This window comes from Drosophila mauritiana, chromosome 2L, assembly GCF_004382145.1.
Source record: "Drosophila mauritiana strain mau12 chromosome 2L, ASM438214v1, whole genome shotgun sequence".
In the NCBI taxonomy this organism is placed as follows: Eukaryota; Metazoa; Arthropoda; class Insecta; order Diptera; family Drosophilidae; genus Drosophila; species Drosophila mauritiana.
The window spans coordinates 5,868,922-5,887,006 of NC_046667.1; the positions used below are offsets into that span (position 1 = coordinate 5,868,922).

An 18,085-nucleotide genomic window follows, 5' to 3' on the forward strand; every position below is an offset into this window, starting at 1 on the left:
CAAAATGTTGGCCTTATTTTATGCTTCGTTTTTATTTACAATCCATACTGCGAAACCGCAACGAAATCGCCGGATATCCGCTGACAGCTGGCGATAGTTTGCGATAGTTGGCGATAGTGCTATCGATAGTCCTTAATGTTTTCTTACATCACTAAAACTTTTGCAAGATGGATCCTCTTTTGCTTGGTTTTAACAAATCAGTAGCAGCACGTGTATAAAAAGTGCCAAATAATTTTCAGAAAATGTTAGTATATTCCCTAGATTAAGCGTTCGAAATGTGAAAAGCAGCAAGGCGATCTTGTGCCGCATCGTTTCCGGAATTGCTTAGCATAATTTCCTTGTGTTTTAATGCAAAAAAACGCGATTTTAAATTTCTGACGGTCAGAATGAGTGAAAAAAATTACACGCCCGAATGACAGTGCAGGGAGTGGGAGCGAGAAGCAGTCAGCGAGCGAGCGAGAGAGAGCGTGCTCAGTGGTTGCTCCAAGAGAGTTTTGTTGCTGGACTCGGTCTTTGCCCTCTCCCCCTTCGCCCTTGCGAAACCTGGAACTCCGAATTGGGGACTTTTGCTGAAGTCCGGTGACGTCGATGTCGCCACTGGATTTCATGCACACTCGTCCGTCCGTTCGCTTGACTCATGACTGGACAATGACGCAGACCACTGATTCTATCTTTAGTGGACGACAGCATTCGTGAGCTGATTTACCCTTGCTCCAACTCAATTCGAATTGCTTTGGATTATTTGCCTGTCAGTCGGTTATTTTCTATCCCCACCCCGCCGTACTGTCAAAACTACTGCTATTTTCGACCAACTACTACCATTTGCAACTGGCGTTGGACAACACTGGCGCCGCTGTTACGTGCTTATATCGCTCGGCCGCTCTCGCCCGCTGACATTGACACGGGCGACACTAGGGTCGTCCCGCTCGCACACGCTCAGGGGCGGACTCGCCGCTTGTCGCTGAAAACGGCTGCCTATCTATCGCTTTCGGTCTCATACGTAAATTCACCGCTTCGCAGAACGCATCGCAGCACAAACGTAACGGACTAAAAGCAAAACGCTCGCTAGCTCGAGAAAACAACACAGTCGGCGTTCGGCCCAAATTCTCCGTTATTCGTTCTAGACAAATAAGCAAGCAGTTGATTGAGTGAACCGGGCCCAAGCCGTCGAAATTCAGGATATAAGTTTACCTAGTCAATTCTTTATTGTTGATAATGTGAGTGGTTGCCAAGCGGCGCTCGCGGTTTTCGATTCTCCCTCCATCAGCCTTACTTTTCGCCTTTCCGCCATTCGCCATAACCAACAAATGTCGCTGGAAAATTTTTTACCCCCGTCCCGCTACCGCCGTTGTGTTGTTGTTGTTCCCGCTGTTCCGCCCCACTAACGCATTCTCGCTTTCTTACAGGGATGACCGAAATGAGATACCTCAGGATGGCCCCGCCAGCATGGAACCCGAGGGCGTCATCGAGTCCACCTGGCACGAGGTGTACGACAACTTCGATGACATGAACTTGCGCGAGGAGCTGCTGCGCGGCATCTACGGTTATGGTTTCGAGAAGCCGTCGGCCATCCAGCAGCGCGCCATCATTCCCTGTGTGAGGGGTCGCGATGTCATTGCCCAGGCCCAGTCGGGTGAGTAAATTGCTCCGAGTCCCCCATCATCTGCATCATCCCACTCGATCAGTCACAAAGAAAAACTTTCGAGAATGTGCAAAATCGGCGAAAAAACAGCACGATGACTCAGCTGCTGCGCCTGTATTTCTTTGTTGAAATTCCGCTTTGCGGCGCTCTCTTTCTCCTTATTCTCTCTCTCTTCCGTCCGCTCTCTTCGATTGTCGGCGTCGTTGCGCTTGCGCGCCACTTTTCGCTGACCAGCTGCGTTTTGGTTTCTCGGCCGCCCGGCCAGAAGAAAGTTCCCAGAAAGAAGGTCGCTCTTCGAGCGCTCGTGGCGAATTCCAGCTGTTATGCGTTTTTAAGGTCATCTGTGCCAAACGCGATCTACCTACATTGCCCATTCGGCAATAATCCATTTTGCAGGCTATGCGAAAGAGACTCTATATACATATTTATGTGGTTCATGCTCAATCCCTGTTTTGTGTTCTTGCACTTGCACCTGCCCATCGCTGTATATGCAGGGATTAGTGCCGAGTTCGACCATGAAATGGATCGAACGAAAGGATCTTTACGATCCACAGCTACCTGATGAAACGATGGAAACCAGCGTCTTCATGCCAATGACTTTCTCAACAGATAGAAACATCTGTTTGATCTTTCCGTCATTCAAGTATACGCCTAACTAACAGAATTGCATAGCAAATGGCGTACTGGTTGGTTAGTCGAAAATTGAAATTAAAACACTTTTCCGCAATTCCCATTAGAATATCACGTAATTAGAAAGTTAATTGTGTATAGTCAGTAGCACCACACTATTCTTCATCATCCACCTAATTGCGCCGCAATCCTTAATCACCTTAATCTCCTCCGTAGGAACTGGCAAGACTGCCACCTTCTCGATTGCTATCCTTCAGCAAATCGACACGTCCATTCGCGAGTGCCAGGCGCTGATCCTGGCCCCCACTCGCGAGTTGGCCACGCAGATCCAGCGCGTGGTGATGGCGCTCGGCGAGTACATGAAGGTGCACTCGCACGCCTGCATTGGCGGCACCAACGTGCGCGAAGACGCCCGCATCCTGGAATCCGGTTGCCATGTGGTGGTGGGCACTCCTGGCCGCGTCTACGACATGATCAACCGCAAGGTGCTGCGCACCCAGTACATCAAGCTGTTCGTGCTGGATGAGGCCGATGAGATGTTGTCCCGCGGTTTCAAGGATCAGATCCAGGATGTCTTCAAGATGCTGCCCCCAGATGTGCAGGTCATCCTTCTGTCCGCCACCATGCCGCCGGATGTGCTCGAAGTGAGCCGTTGCTTCATGCGCGATCCCGTCAGCATCCTGGTTAAGAAGGAGGAACTGACCCTTGAGGGTATCAAGCAGTTCTACGTCAACGTGAAGCAGGAGAACTGGAAACTGGGCACCCTTTGCGATCTGTACGATACGTTGTCCATCACCCAGTCGGTTATCTTCTGCAACACCCGTCGCAAGGTAAATTCACTCATTCTTATAATTGTGTGGAGCTGGAATGGTTTCAATCGCCAAGTCGATAAGTTGCTAACAAAAAGGTCTAACCTTTCTTCAGGTGGACCAGCTGACCCAGGAGATGTCTCTCCACAACTTCACCGTCTCGGCCATGCACGGTGACATGGAGCAGCGTGATCGCGAGGTCATCATGAAACAATTCCGTTCGGGCTCGTCTCGTGTTCTGATTACCACTGATTTACTGGCGCGCGGTATTGATGTACAGCAGGTGTCGTTGGTCATCAACTATGATCTGCCCTCGAACCGCGAGAACTACATTCATAGGTAAGTGTTTGCCACCCAGCCACTGAATCCATTCAGCTATGTGCTATACTAAACTTCACTTTCAATCTATTTTAGAATTGGTCGCGGTGGTCGTTTCGGTCGCAAGGGTGTTGCGATCAACTTCATTACAGATGAAGATCGACGAATCCTTAAGGATATTGAACAGTTCTACCACACAACAATTGAGGAAATGCCTGCTAACATTGCCGATTTGATTTAAATTTTTTCTGCTGAGCCGCAAAACAACTAAGAAAGAATTCTAAACAAAAAGTGAGTGAGCAAAACAGCAAACAAGAACTGCGAAATCGATAACCGAGCGCAACTATAAATTATTCAAAGATCAACAAGTCAAGTTAAATATTTATTATTCAAACATTAATTCGAAAAGGCAGCCGACCGACCACCCAACAAAAGGACTATACCAGGACAGAGCACCAACATCTTCAGCAGCGGCGCAGCAGCAGCAACATCAGCGGCAGCGGAGCGGCAGCAACACCACCTAGCTAGAGCTTACAATATATCGCCGATTAGCCGGAACCCCTCTGTATCCATTTAGTTCTCTGTGTATCATCAATTTTAAAACTGCGTCGTCAACCAGCAACAACAAATACATACAAATATATAAAAAAAAAACAACTAAAAACAATATTTGCATCTATCTAAAGAAAGTAATATCTGAAAACCAGGTACGAGATACCACTTGCTAAGAAGAGCGAGCAACTAAACGCAAGAGCCACAATATCAGAACACCTTTTGCCGCACCTTTGTTTTAGCTTTTTCTAGAACTATTGATAAAAATATATTAAAACAAAATACATATGTACACATTATGTTTAAATATACCACTCCTAAAAACAGCTGACAACCGAAGCAACATTTTACGCTAAACACGAACACAGCGAATCCACCCAGATCTATAAATGTATTAACATATATCTTTCGGGGTACGCCAAAAATTATATGACCGCCTCTATTGGTTGATATAGCTATGGATATATACAATTGGGTGGCATTATAGATTGTTTAACAAGGCGGAAGTAAATTTCATAACTTCAGTGTGACAAAAATGGGTGCTTTTGAACAGTTTGTATGCAATGTTTTTATGATTCTGTAACGTAAGCAAATCTACATGAACCTCATATTAACCAAAGCTTTTGAAATTCGAAACCAATTTCATAAGCTTTCGTTTTAAAACCAGCTTTGTAAGCAAGATGAATTTCAAAAGTTCGTCTAAGTTTAGAAAACTTTCAACACCACTCAGTGCATATAGTTTTAAAACGAAATCGCAGTGAGTACGTTGCATTTCGTTCACATCAACTTATCGATTTAAATGCTGTCAACAAGTTATCGATAATCTATCGGTTCGGCTTGCAGCCCTATCACGTCAGGTCATATTAATTTTTCAATCCGCCCAGTTGGACGTTTGGACAGTTTCCTTTCTCGCGCCGGTCGATAATGTTGGCCAACTAACACCGACCTGTAGCACGTCACCCGTAACAAACCCTAACCGCAACCAGTCCAAGCATCCAAGATGGGCCAGAAAGTTTCTCGCACCGACTTCGAGTGGGTGTACACGGAGGAGCCGCACGCCTCGCGGCGCAAGATCATACTGGAGAAGTACCCGCAGATCAAGAAGCTATTTGGCCACGACCCCAACTTCAAGTGGGTGGCCGGCGCAATGGTTCTGACGCAGATCCTGGCGTTGTTCGTCGTGAAGGACCTGTCGTGGTCTTGGCTCATCGTGGCCGCCTACTGCTTCGGCGGCATCATCAACCACTCGTTGATGCTGGCCGTGCACGAGATCTCGCACAACCTGGCCTTTGGACACAGCAGACCTATGCACAACCGGATCCTGGGCTTCATCTGCAACCTGCCCATCGGGTTGCCCATGAGCATTTCCTTCAAGAAGTACCACCTCGAACATCACCGGTACGTGCCAATCGGTTCGAATTCATACCCTACACCGCACCCTCACGCACACATGGGCATTAACACTTTTCTCGGGGCAATAGGGCGTAGTCACGCAATAAACAGCGAAAACATCATCCCATTCCGCAAGTGGGGTCTTTTTAATTTATCCATTGAAAAGCCGGCTTGTGTTGCCCAACACTGACTGCTCTCCATTGGGTTTCACGTGAATTTTCACCCCGCAAACTTGTGAATCAGTTTTCATGTTTTTCCCTTTTGCCGGGCATCGAGTGCGTCTTAATTGCGCCGATTAGACAAGGTTGTACTTATATGTGTATCCGAATAGGCGCTCAATTGGTCACGTAGCTCAGTGATTTGCCACTCGACTCCTCGGCTGCAAGTCGAGTTCAGTTGAGTCACTGCTGCTTCGCCTTCCGCAAAAAAGTTCCCGAAATATTATTCAAACTAATTTTATGAGTGTTGTTTATGTTTACAGTCACCCTCATTCACTAAGTTTCTAGTCGCAGATAGCGTTTATCTTATCGCTCAGGTGCACCATTGGGCGGATCATTGATTGTCGTTCAACAACGTCCCAATCCCAAATGTTCGCTACTCAGTCCCTACTAAGTCTAAAATAAATCATGTACGCAGTTTATCACAAATTATCAGCCATCTAAAAAAATCATATAACTACGTGCAATACATACGTTGTTTAAACCAGCTCAATAAACTGTAATGTTTATTTGTCCTTTCAGTTACCAAGGTGATGAGACGATTGACACTGACATACCCACACTGCTGGAGGCGCGCCTGTTTGACACCACATTTGGAAAGTTTCTGTGGGTGTGCCTGCAGCCTTTCTTCTACATTTTCCGTCCACTGGTGATTAACCCGAAGCCACCTACACGCCTGGAGATTATTAACACCGTGGTGCAGCTGACTTTCAACGCCCTGATCGTTTACTTTCTGGGCTGGAAGCCACTGGCCTATCTGTTGATCGGCAGTATTTTAGCCATGGGACTGCACCCGGTGGCCGGACACTTTATCTCGGAGCACTACATGTTCGCCAAAGGCTTTGAGACGTACTCCTACTACGGTCCGCTCAACTGGATCACCTTCAATGTGGGCTACCACAACGAGCATCACGACTTTCCGGCGGTGCCCGGCTCCAGGCTGCCAGAGGTAAAGCGCATCGCCAAGGAATTCTACGACACAATGCCACAGCACACCAGCTGGACCCGGGTTCTGTACGACTTCATCATGGACCCAGCAGTGGGACCTTACGCACGCGTGAAGCGACGCCAGCGCGGCCTGGCCTCCTAAGCCATCGATGCTATTCAAGGTTTCCTGCCATGAATGTAATCTCAGCGTTAGACCTAAAACGGCTTTTTTATGTATATATACATCGTAGAGACATTTACAGCGGATGCAGAAGAAATAAGGGGAACAACCACACACATAGCACCAGCTAATCTCTGTGATTAGATAAGGGGCATTCGGACACTTGCAGCGGCTGATATGAACAATTACGTGGATATAGTTTTTGGTATTATTGCTAGAGTGTGAGCTTAGTGAGGTTCGTTGGCCTAACTGAGAGACACTTTCGAGCGCTTTAATTAATTGTTACCTCATAAATTGGAAAGCCTGTTAAATCTAGTGTGTAATACTTGTCCTATTATACTATTGTCTTAGTATTTTCGATACATATTTATATTGCTTTCAGATCATTTATGTGCAGACACGATTTGGTGTGATCAATCTTAATCCTTATCGCCGCCACCCTGGCCGACAGCAAGCCACTAATCAAGCAACCAACTACTATTTTTGATAGACTCTTGAAACTGTTACCTAAGAATAAAGTCTAAATAATTTGACCGGGGTGGCTGCATGTACAGAATACATTATAAAATTTGTAAGCAAACTAATGAAATAAATAACAACATCGTATTGTAACGACTCTGTGACCAATTAAACTTTTTGAAGCTCGCAAAGTTATTGCTTACGCCGATTGCATGTCGCACGTCATGTGGGCACAGTGCTATCAACTGATAATGATAATTTCGATAAGCACCTGTGGAACGACAAGGTAGGCAATTCGGTTATATGAATTGCTTGCCAGATAACTCGCACCTTGGAGAATGCGCCTTTGAAATGTGCACCCAGGAGATGGAGGATGTTTTCTTGCTTTGACAGCCAACCTGTCTAAGGCTCTAAGGGAAAAGATCTCCCTTTTTTCTTTAAAAAAGCTTAGTTAGCCAGTCTTAATCTACCGGAGGAACCCTTATAATTATGTATACATATGTATTATAAATTCATGGGAATTCTTCGCTTAAACTGATTATTTAGTGTACTTGGAAAACCTGCTGGAAAACAGGTGGTAGACTGACCGACTGAATGAGTAATGTCCCCAAGTGTCCACAATCATAGGTATTCTATAGACTAAAAGATTAGAGGACTAAATTTAGAAACACCAACCATTACCACGTTCCAAATAACCAACAGCGACACACGTGTTCTTTTAAATACTATTTATATATAATTTATTTAAATTATAGAATTATATATCTTGTTGGGGGAAGGTATCGTGAGGGAAAATGTTTTTATATTTTTGGATCATTCATTGAAATCAATCGTACATTACTGCTTAATGAAATAAAAGTGTTATCCTTAATATGTTTAGGGCTCTGTTTTGTTTCCGTTAACGTTTATCTTGGGTTGCTTGCAATCAGAACCTGCACATTTGTCAGCTTGAGTTTTTATACACATTTAAAAAATGATTTTACAAAGTGTTTTTCGTTTTTTTGTCTGCTTTTTCAATTGCATAATTCTAAGCACTGTGTTTATTGTTGTACGTTAATATTACCAAGATGTTTTGCAATTTTTTTGTTTCGTTTTTTTTTTGTAATTTGTTTTTACTTCCACGCTTGCTGGATTTCTAGTCAACTTACTAATTATAAATTAAAAATTATACACTTTTCATTGTATTTTAAATGTAAACTTAAATGTATACTGAATTTTAGTTTTTGTATGATCGTTTTATTAACAGGATTTTGTTTTCGTTTTTTGTTTGTTTGTTTCTTTTTTATATATTTTAATTGGGGGCAATAAACAAGAACATACAAAGAAAGGAGAGTCTACAAGGCGCCACGCGTAAAAGTGGAAGATTCTTAATGTTTGAGGGTTTTTGCTCGCAACCTTAAGTAAACAAAAATGTACAAAAGTAAAACGAGAGTCGCCTTCGCCTTTTTGATTAAAGGAAGAAGTCAAATAAAACGTAAGAAAACTTTGCGTGCGCACTGAACCAAAAACTCGAGAGGCGAACACAAAAAGTGAATTAAATTAACAAAAACTAAGAATAGCAGGTAATGGTTAAATATATTATAAAATTAAAAGAACGTTTAACGAACGTAAAAATGGGCTGAATTGTACAAAAACAAATAGTTGTGTGTTGCTTTGTTTGCATTTCATATCTTTTGCTTAATCAATAATCCCTATTCTCGATTCTTACTTTTCTTCTGTTTTGTTTTTTGTAGTTCTCTTCTTTTTTTTCTGACGTTTTCTTTCAAATGTGTTTTACGTTGTTAATGCGTAAATATAGCGATAATTGGTAAATATGTACTACAAAAACTCTCAAGTGACTTTACTAAACTTAGTAAATACCGGTAGACGGCCTTTATCGGGTGTTTAGTAGTACATCATGCGTAAAACACAATCGGCTGTTACTGCATCTCCTGGACTCTATATACGTTACTCTACCGCGCCGATTGCACCGCCCGCTGCTTGCCCGGCGTCGTCGTGGACGCCACGCTCATACTGTGACCGGAGCCCTGTGTTCCGATGGCAACTGTCTTCGTGCATCGAATGCAGATGTAGTCGTCGTCGGGCTTTATCTGGCTGCGATTGAGGCCCACACAGTACATGTGGAACCATTCGTTGCAGCCGCCGTCGCACTGCACCCAGTCCACCTCTCGCCCGGTTGGCTTGTGGCAGTTCTCCGCCCGGCACTCCTCCTCGTCGTCCTCTTGCGCCGCCTGCTGAGACCGTTGCGCGTGCTTCTTCTGACCGCCAGTCGCGTTATTGCCTCCAGTGGCTGCTCCCTGGGCGCTGGTGGTGTTGCTGTTTAAGTTGGTACTGCTGTTGCTATTGTTCGTGCTGTTATTATTATTGTTGTTGTTATTATTGGTGGCTGTGGTTGAGGTGCGCTTGCGCTTTTTGTGCGTCGAGCCGGGTGTGGGCGTAGTCGTCGCAGAATTGCCACCACCTGATCCTGTACTGGAGTTCGTATTACCACCGTTGGCCTGCTTGTTCTCGGCATCGGCATCCGCACCAGGAGTGGTTGATGCTGCTGGCGATGCCTTGGCATCGCTCTTGCGGGCCGCTGCCGCTGATCCCTTCTTGCCCGGCGTCTGCTTCGGTGTGCTCTGCTTCTTGCGCGGCACTGCCGGGTTGCCGCCGGCGTCGTTGGAGCGCCTCTTCTTGTTGCGTCCGCTGTTGCTCGCAGAACCCGTTGCCCCGCCACTATTGCTGTTGCTATTGGGACTATTTTGTACCATCAAACTATCATTGGAGTCTTCGGCGCCGGATGTCGGCAGCGGATTTGTATGCTGTTGCCGCTGACGCTGCATGTACTGGACAACACGCTCCATGGCCTCCGCCTGCAGCAACGTGGGCGGCATCGTTTCTAGAATGCGCCACAGCTCCTGCGTTTCGTCTAAGGATACCTCAAGCAGGTCGCCCTCCATCATCAGGTCAAGCAAATTTTCAATTTCACTGTCGGACAGCAGCTTGAGGAGATCGGAGTTGACGGTGGAGGTCGCGGGGGCGGTACGAGGCTCATCTTCATCGTTGCTAAAGTTGTCTTCGACGATTCGAAGACGACATTCGTCCTCGTCGTCATCGTCGTCGGCATCGGACTCTGTTGAACCACTTGCCTCTTTCGTCAGGCTGCCTCGTCGACGTGGCTTCCGTGGACTGCTGATATTTCCCACCCCTGCTCCACCCTCGGAGCGACGCTTCTGCTGCTGCTGCGCCAGAATCGCTTCTTGAGCCGCACTGACGTCAGGACTGCTAAGAGCTTTCCTGGCCCTATCCTGCCAGTTCATTGCACGCTCCGCCAGGCAACGCAACGCTTCGTCTTCGGGCAAACGGATGGGCAGTTGCTGCAGCTGGACAAGTAGCGGAAGGATGGTTTCTAGGCGCGGTCTCTTTGAGCGCACACAGCTCGGACATAGCCATTTGGGTCGATTGCTACCTGGTCCTGATCCGCCGTTAACAATTCCATTTTGATTTGTGGCTGATGGCGGTGGGACGCAATCCTCGTGAAACCAATCGCGGCACAACTGACAATTGAACATTAAGTTTCGGAACTCGGACTTGCACAAGCAGAACATATCCCGCATGGGGTTTTTGTTCATATTTTGCCTCCGAAGCTCACGCATATCGAGCAGCTCCTGCTCCTCTGCGTGCTTGAAGCTAGCCACAATCTCCGCCGGATTTTTCTCTTTCAGAAAATCGTCCTGCATCAAGAAATGAAAAAAAGTGAGCAAACGGTTGGGTTTGGAATTTTAGTGTCATATTTACCTGGAAGCGCGGCTTGAGATCCGAGTCTATGTTGATGGCGTCCGACCGGGGCATGAGAACCTCCAAGAGCGTATAAAAGGTTCCCTTCTTGAGGAAGGCGCACGCTGTGTTGTCTTTCCATTGATGTGCACTATTTAGGTGCCCCTGCATTCGGCTCAGCTCCTCCAGCTGGATGGGTATGTTCATGCCGCGCTCGATCATGGCCTCTAGTGTGTGGCAATATGTGACGTGGTTGTTCTGCTGTAGCTGCTCAACGGCCCGTAGCCACTCACGCGCCTTTCGTAGGGCATCCTTCAGCAGTCCGTGCGAAGGCACTTGACCGTTGATATCCGTGGCCGATTTCAAGAACTGCTCGATTTCGCCCAGTTCGTGCTGTTGGGTCAGTCGCCGGAAATACTTGGCCGCCTGCGACTCCCAGGCTTCGATATCTGCACCGATCTGTTGCAATTTTCGCATCTCCTTGTCGACATACGGATCCGTGGGATCAAGGTCAGCAGCCGCAATGTGCAACAGGTTCTTCACGTCTTGGTAGGTCAGCTTTGAGCTGGTCTCCCTCAATCCCTGCGAGCGTTTGTACCACTTGCACTGCTTCAGTCGCTTCTGCAGTAGGTCGAGCTGTTGCAGTTCGATGCGCAAGGAGCTGCCTTCGTTTATTAACGTTTCCAGCTCACTCTCCTCCAGAGACTCCAGCGATAACTGCAGCTGGCTCTCGGACCGTTCCACAAACTGTTTTCCCAAAACAAGCAGCTCTCGCACCGAAGCGCCCTCGTCAATGATGCAGCAGAGATTATCGATTTCTTGAACGAACAACTCTAGCTCCTCCATGGTTAGCTTGTACTGAGCAGCCTCCTGGTTGTGGTCCGAGCGAGTTCGCACCTGGTGATTGGATATGGAATTAGAGGAATATAACTTTTGGTAAGCTTGAATGATAATTTAAGCGGAACAGAGAAACATAAGTAGAAAGATTATCAAAGATAAAGAGCAGAAAATGGAAACTTACCTTATTGATACCCAGTTGCTGTATGACTGTGACACATTTCTCTGCCTCAACGGCCGCAGCATTAAGGCGATCGATGAGCAGCGAGGAGGGAAACTTTTTCGTCTCGGCCTCCTTGCACAATTCCTGCAGCTCCTGCAGGGTCACCGAGGTGGGTGTATGTGCATCGACTATGTCACGACAACGTGAAAGCCAACGCTCGAAGCTGTGCGCCTTCACCTTCAGTTTCTGCAGCATCAGCGGCATCTCGTCCAGTGTATAGCGATATATCAGGGTGTGCTTCTCAGGAGCACAGCCGCAGAGTACCGTGTAGTGGCGCAAACAGACAATCAACTTGTCGTTACACTCGCAGGCCACCGCCGACAGGAAGCACGTGGTGTTGCACTCTTGGCAATGGCGCTCATCGTCGTTCACTAGCTCGAAGGCGCGACGCTCTGCGCGGGTAACGCCCCACTCCAAAAGCGATTTGCGCAGTTTCTTCTCCGTGTCAACCATTTCGGCCATGTCGATGTAGCAGGCAGTAGCGATGCCAAATGTGAGTTTCGCTGGCTCCAGGGCCATCTTGCAAACGAGCTCGTCGTGCGAAAAGACACAGAAACGGCGCAGCATGGAATAGTGGTTAACACACTCGCGTCCCATCTTCAGCCAATCGGCAGGTGCAAAATTGACGGCCTCCGCGAAGTTATAGCCTTGGTTAAAGCCTGCGTGATAGGCCCTGGGGAAGGTGATCACAAACTCGCCTGCATGCTGATCGGTTCGGAATACCGGTACACGATTGTTCATCAAAATGTTCGGGTTCATAATGGTCACCAGCTGGTGAAGCAGATCGGGCTGTGATGAAAAAAGTTCTGGAGCTGCCTGCTTCATGGTCTCTTCAAACTGCTCAGCACAGGACCCCGGAACACCGTACCAGGTTTTAGGTTCTCCCCAGTGAAGATAGTTGATGGAGTAGCTCCAGTGGTCCTCGTTGTGCCAGCAGAAGGCTGCGAAGCACATGCCCACATACATCCACGGAGCGTTCATGCCGCTAATGTCGGCGTTGATGTGACCCAGAATGGAATCCTCCAGCAACGGCAAGTTGTTAAGGTTCCAGCTTGACTCTGCATACTCTTGGTCGCCCGGCAACAAATATAACGAGCTCTTAGTGGGAAAACCGGAGCCGTGATCCATTGTGTGCAAGTCTGCCCCATACTCGACGGTAACGTCTTCATCGATAGATGACACGATGCGCCAAAATTCGCGCTCCACCATCTCAGTGGGCACCAAGTGCACCGGCTTGCGGAAGTATTCTTGCTTAAACTGGTCAGCCATTTGTCCAAATTGTTGCAGAGTGTATTCCCTCTCCGCCTGCTCAAAACCAAACGCTTCCTGCGGTTTGCTTACTTCCTCGACGACGCAGCGCGGGCAAAGCCATTCGCCTGGAACGAACATAAAGAAAAAGTTTATTTGCATTAGTGTACGATACACAGTTGTAACTTTTTAATCTACGTTATGTAATATCCAGTTTTTTTAAGTTAGGAACTTTTTGAAAAGATTATTACCTTTGGGTATGCTGGTCAGAGGCGGCAACAGGCAGAAGGTGTGGTAGCTGTCATCGCAGCCATCGCAAAGCAGCATAGACTCCTCGACGTCGCCGCGATTGCAGATGTGGCAAATGTACTTCATCAGTGGGTCTACGATAAGTGCTGGAGGCTCTCCTCCCTTCTTCTGGCTTGCTCCGCGAGTGTTTGCCGTAGTGCCTGTGGCTAACGGCGATCCGCTGTTGTTGACAGCATTGAAACTGCTGAGAAGATCCCTCTTAAATTCTTCCTTGGTCTCCGTCTTGACAAATACGCCCGCTGATGGTTTTGTCGTGGGTGTGACACCACTCAGGCCGCAGCTGGCATTGGAGTTTCCGAAACGCTTGGAGCGACGTGTGTTTGTCTCGTTGGGCGGCGCAATTTGCTGCCGTGTGGGAATTTCATGCGCTTTGTAGTCGGTTCCGCCTCCGTCCTCCAATTTGACGGGCGTGCTACCAGATCCAGACGACGCTGGTGTGGGTCCTAGAACCTTTCCCGACGTGTATACCTCAAAGGGGTGCAAGATGCGTTCGTAGTGTGCCTTCAGGGTTGCGCCTACACTTTTGCTGGAGGGGTACTGCATCCGGTTGGCCACCTTGGCCCACTTGCGATCCTTTGTGGTTTGCTCCATGCCCCCCTCCTCCTGCACGATGCGGTGCAGTGTGTACAAGTCGAGGGCCTTGCGCTCCACCATTGGGATCTTTAGCGAAGAGCCTTGCAGCTCCCAGAACTTTGCGATCTGATCAAGGAAGTTGAGTTTGACTCGCGTCTTTGCCTCCAGCTCATTCAGTCGCTGGACACGTGGCACGAAGCGTAGCTTGTCCACGTCCACTGCAAACGGCGGCGACCAGGTTGCTGGCGGCAGGATCTTTGCGATTCCACACTTCTCAGCTATGGAGCGGATCTTGCTGATGTAGGCCAGCGGATTCTTGAACTCCTCAGTTGTGGGCCGGAAAACGGGGCACTCTGGCGGCGTGTCAAAGTGGAACTCCTCGTTCTTTCCCTGGTCGAACTTGTTACTGCTGTGCGGCTGCGTGTGCACCGACTTCTTGTGCCCAGTGGGCGCAGGTGTGGGCGTGGGATGAGGACAACTATTATGGTACTTTTTGCTGGCTGACACACTGCTGCTGGCGTGATTCATGGGAACACTGGGCATAGGCCGTTCCATTACCGCCGGAGATGTGCCTGGCGGAGCATGGGTGTGAGATCCTGTTGCTCCTGCCGGGGTGACTGGGGTCGAGGGCTCGTCGTTAGCATTGGACTTCTTCACGGACTCACTTCCACTATTAGTCCCGTTGCCCGTTGAGTTTCGGGTACGCAGACGACGTGCCGGAGTTGCTGTTCCATTCGCGGAGGCGCCACCGGCGGATGAAGGACCGCTCCCGACTCCTCCGCCGCCGGAGTTGGCGGCCGTCGTGTTGTCCGCCTCAGTTTTGGCGGACATGGTTTAAGATGAGTTCAGATTAAATTTATTGCGCTCGGTTCTAAAATAGAGAAAATAGTTACGGATGAGTTCACAACTTGGTAATATAAAATGAGTTTCGGGAAGGTTGTTTTCGTTGTTAGGGTTGAAAGACCTGTCCCGGTTATTTAATTATTGTGGCAGCCACACTACCTGGAAGTTTAGGTACTTTGTATTTTAGCTTCAACTACAGTATTCATTACCTAAAGTTAGTCTTATTTTAAACGGCATAATATATCAATTAAATTCGACCTAATTACAACGTTATTTAAATTTGACTTTTAAGCCAATGAAAGTTTATCTAATGTTTGTTTGCCATAACTCAATAATAATTGTAGTTACTGCAGTTTATATATGTATATATATAAATATTTCAACAGCTAGGGGTTACTTGTTGTTGGTAGAGCTATTATGGTGGCTTTTCAGATACACACACTACCGCTCCGCGTCCCTTGCATTAATTAACGATTCGTTGCCCCGTCGACAGATTTAAATTGGTTATTGTCCACAAGAGAACTGTCGTCTTAGTTGCACTTTCGTACCGCTCCTATTGATCGGAGAGGGAACCCCTGTGGCCCACTGTATCTACATCAAATCGCCGCACACCTGTGTGTGTGTGTATGTGTTGCGGTGCCTGCACTCAACCCTCGCAGGTAAACAAACAACATTTACGGAGGTGAAAACTCGACTTTGCGACGGTGCAAGTGCAGTTACCCAACGATTACTTCGATTGCGAGTTTGTATCCAGTGCCGCCGGCGGGATCGCAGGATGGGCAACTGGACTGGACCTAGGGGAAGTAATGCCTTTCTCGCATGTTTCCCTCCAGGGGGATGTGGCTTCTCCCGAGGAGTAATAGAGAGAGAGAGTGCAGCGGCGATTAGCCAGCAGCACTGAATTTGTTGCATACAAAAGTGGAGCACGCCAATACAGGCACAACCCCGGACACGAACACGGGGGATTTCCTGGCCGTGTGTATGTATAACATAGCGACCAATAAACTTACAAATTCGATAGCGAACATGTATACACCGAGTGTGCAAAAGGGGATTATACTTATACGCATTGTATTCAAAACATTCAGCACACAGGACCTTCATGCGCACACACACTAACACAAGCACATACACTGAGCAAAAGGTGAAAGCTGTTATCTACGAATTCAGCTGACGAAATCGAGAAGCGGAAACGAAGCCATGTTGAAAACCGCTGTCAACTCCAACTTCCGGCTGGAGTTCCCAACTGATTTTTCGCGTTTGTCAGCTAGACACAAGGAAGCCGCCGGGACAGAGCTTTGCTTTGGTGGTTGTTGTGCCGCACACATACTCTCGCCCGAATGTGGGGCGCCACTGCCACTGCTGCCACCACCGAAAAGGGAGTAAAAGTGGGTGGGCAATGTGTGCCTGCCTGCTTGACTGACTGGCGGTGCGTGCGTGTGTGTGTGTATAGTTTCCCGTGTGCTTGATCAGGAAGAGCCCGCTCTCGCCTAGAGAGAGCGAGATGAGCGACGACGAGTACCGTTTTTGTGTATCAAGTGAGCAAAGTACATCGTCGACAGCGACGCCGGCAGAGGCATGCTGCGTTTGCTGCTCTGCTCGGGATAATGGGATATTATTTCCCCGCGATTCCGTTCCAAATCAAAATCGGTGGATTGCGATTTCGGATTATTGATTGGGCAGCGCGGCGTCGTGCCAAGTGTCGTTTTCCAAACTGCAGCCAGCTGTTCGCTGTTATTGTTGGAGGGGGGAAACTGATTTTACGTTCTGCGGCCGCCGATCGCTCGGAAAAGCAGCCTAAGCCGAAAGCTTCTTTTATATAATTTCCATTTTCAGCCGCGCACACACACCCGCACGCAGCTTACACGGGCACAAACAAACAGCTTACACGGACACGGGGCACGACAGACACAGGTACGCGAATACAGACACACACATTCGCACCGAGCATGTACATAAATATGGATGGATTTGGCGAAATAAGTACTGGATATTGGTTACTTTCCAGCAGGAGTGCACGATTTACGCATTTGCCCTGCCATATTGCACATTTCCAACGATGGGAGGAGTGGCGGCGAGCGGAAACAGAAAAGCTGAACTGATTTTTTTTTTGGAAGGTGACTGCAGCACTGTACTTTTCGAATAGTAACTCCCCGCGAACAGCTCGACTGGGGCTATATATTCACTATATACTTGAAAGTCACTAAACTCAGTGGCATATATTGGCTTTCCAGGCGTGGGATCACAATATTTTTCGCTATGATGGCGACCGGGCAGCGACGCAACGCACTTTGCAGCGCTGCCGCTGCTCTGCTGGCGTGTGCAATTGGTGCGCGATTTTCCGTCCGCGGTTTTCCACCGTAATCCGTTCATCCGCGACGTGGTTCCTAACCTAGCCGCGACCTGGCGTTGCCTTCTGGCCGCATTTTCACAATTATTACGGATTTTCGGAATCCCGATTGCGCTGCCAGCAGAGGGAACACACATACAAACATTTTCCACGACTAGTGCGGGGGGTTGTTTTCGCTGTTGGCCAACGCAGAGGCTGCAATCCGCACTTTTCCTGATCTATATCCACCGACTTGGCCAGGTGGGCGTCTGCGTTTTGCTAGTTTGTTCGCTTTTCGCTGCTAATTAAACGTTTTCAGCCATCAGAAGTGCCCTCAAACTCACACACTGGCACGCACACACTCGCACTGGGTTCGGGCACTGGGAACTGGGCACCCTACACTGGGCAAAAACTCACTGTCGTCATAGGAAGTCGTTGGAAGACGCGCACGCTCGGTATGTGATCGAAATGAGTGTTCCATAAAACCACCGAGCACGGCACTGGCGAGCTGGCTTTAATGCGAATTTACTTTTCTGATTTCTTTCTCCGATGTCTGCGTTTTTTCCTGCTACATGTGTCCAGTGTGACCCGTCGTCGAAGTGCCGGAAACGTCGATCTGCCCCACAAAAGTTCGGGAAAATACCAACCACCGTCCGCGTTGTGCAGCACTGGCTTTCAAATCAAACACAGTTTCTTATCGGAGGTCGACGAATCGGATCTCTTCTTATCTCCGACCCTCCCGTTTGTTGTTTCGTTCATGGATTGGATTTAAAATCGGTTCGGTCATAGGCATTGCTCAATCTAGCCGGCGCCACGATTGAAACTATGTCGGTTCA

The 18,085-nt window shown here is 48.0% G+C and overlaps 3 protein-coding genes across 6 annotated transcripts; 2 read left to right on the forward strand and 1 right to left on the reverse strand.

Moving 5' to 3' along the window:
• Positions 1-137: 137 nt before the first annotated feature.
• Positions 138-4,106, forward strand: LOC117139997 (eukaryotic initiation factor 4A). 3 transcript variants are annotated; one of them, XR_004459390.1, is made up of 6 exons: positions 138-244; positions 1,407-1,633; positions 2,489-3,102; positions 3,197-3,420; positions 3,496-3,690; positions 3,809-4,106. XR_004459390.1 is itself a non-coding variant. In XM_033302712.1 (5 exons), coding segments are annotated over exons 1-5 (1,212 nt in total). In that variant the 5' UTR covers positions 138-242; the 3' UTR covers positions 3,641-4,106. The 3 variants fall into 3 exon arrangements, 1 of the variants encoding a protein (XP_033158603.1); XR_004459393.1 differs by lacking the exon at positions 138-244 and adding an exon at positions 1,026-1,217; XM_033302712.1 differs by having other exon boundaries at positions 3,496-4,106.
• Positions 4,107-4,810: 704 nt separating this feature from the next.
• LOC117147177 (sphingolipid delta(4)-desaturase DES1) lies at positions 4,811-7,301 on the forward strand. The gene is made up of 2 exons (XM_033313976.1): positions 4,811-5,349; positions 6,084-7,301. Exons 1-2 carry the CDS (start codon positions 4,952-4,954, stop codon positions 6,649-6,651), a joined length of 966 nt encoding a protein of 321 aa, XP_033169867.1. The 5' UTR covers positions 4,811-4,951; the 3' UTR covers positions 6,652-7,301.
• Positions 7,302-8,162: 861 nt separating this feature from the next.
• Positions 8,163-17,855, reverse strand: LOC117147144 (lysine-specific demethylase lid). Of its 2 annotated transcripts, none has more exons than XM_033313935.1 (5): positions 17,779-17,855; positions 13,447-14,948; positions 11,909-13,323; positions 10,909-11,784; positions 8,163-10,844 (listed from the first exon to the last, which is right to left on the reverse strand). In XM_033313935.1, the coding sequence occupies exons 2-5, from the start codon at positions 14,906-14,908 to the stop codon at positions 9,081-9,083; spliced, it is 5,517 nt and encodes a 1,838-aa protein (XP_033169826.1). In that variant the 5' UTR covers positions 14,909-14,948; positions 17,779-17,855; the 3' UTR covers positions 8,163-9,080. The 2 variants fall into 2 exon arrangements, with proteins under 2 accessions (XP_033169826.1, XP_033169817.1); XM_033313926.1 differs by having other exon boundaries at positions 17,667-17,855.
• Positions 17,856-18,085: the final 230 nt, after the last annotated feature.

What these genes read in the sequence shown, in the direction of transcription:
- LOC117147177 (XM_033313976.1), top strand. Translation starts at nt 4,952, where the DNA reads ATGGGCCAGAAAGTTTCTCGCACCGACTTCGAGTGGGTGTACACGGAG. An exon ending in TACCACCTCGAACATCACCG is followed by an intron (nt 5,350 to 6,083) that starts GTACGTGCCAAT and finishes TTGTCCTTTCAG; the next exon opens with TTACCAAGGTGATGAGACGA.
- LOC117147144 (XM_033313935.1), bottom strand. Translation starts at nt 14,908, where the DNA reads ATGTCCGCCAAAACTGAGGCGGACAACACGACGGCCGCCAACTCCGGC. An exon ending in AGCAACTGGGTATCAATAAG is followed by an intron (nt 11,785 to 11,908) that starts GTAAGTTTCCAT and finishes TCCAATCACCAG; the next exon opens with GTGCGAACTCGCTCGGACCA. An exon ending in ATCTCAAGCCGCGCTTCCAG is followed by an intron (nt 10,845 to 10,908) that starts GTAAATATGACA and finishes TTCTTGATGCAG; the next exon opens with GACGATTTTCTGAAAGAGAA.
- LOC117139997 (XM_033302712.1), top strand. An exon ending in CATTGCCCAGGCCCAGTCGG is followed by an intron (nt 1,634 to 2,488) that starts GTGAGTAAATTG and finishes TCTCCTCCGTAG; the next exon opens with GAACTGGCAAGACTGCCACC. An exon ending in CGCGAGAACTACATTCATAG is followed by an intron (nt 3,421 to 3,495) that starts GTAAGTGTTTGC and finishes AATCTATTTTAG; the next exon opens with AATTGGTCGCGGTGGTCGTT.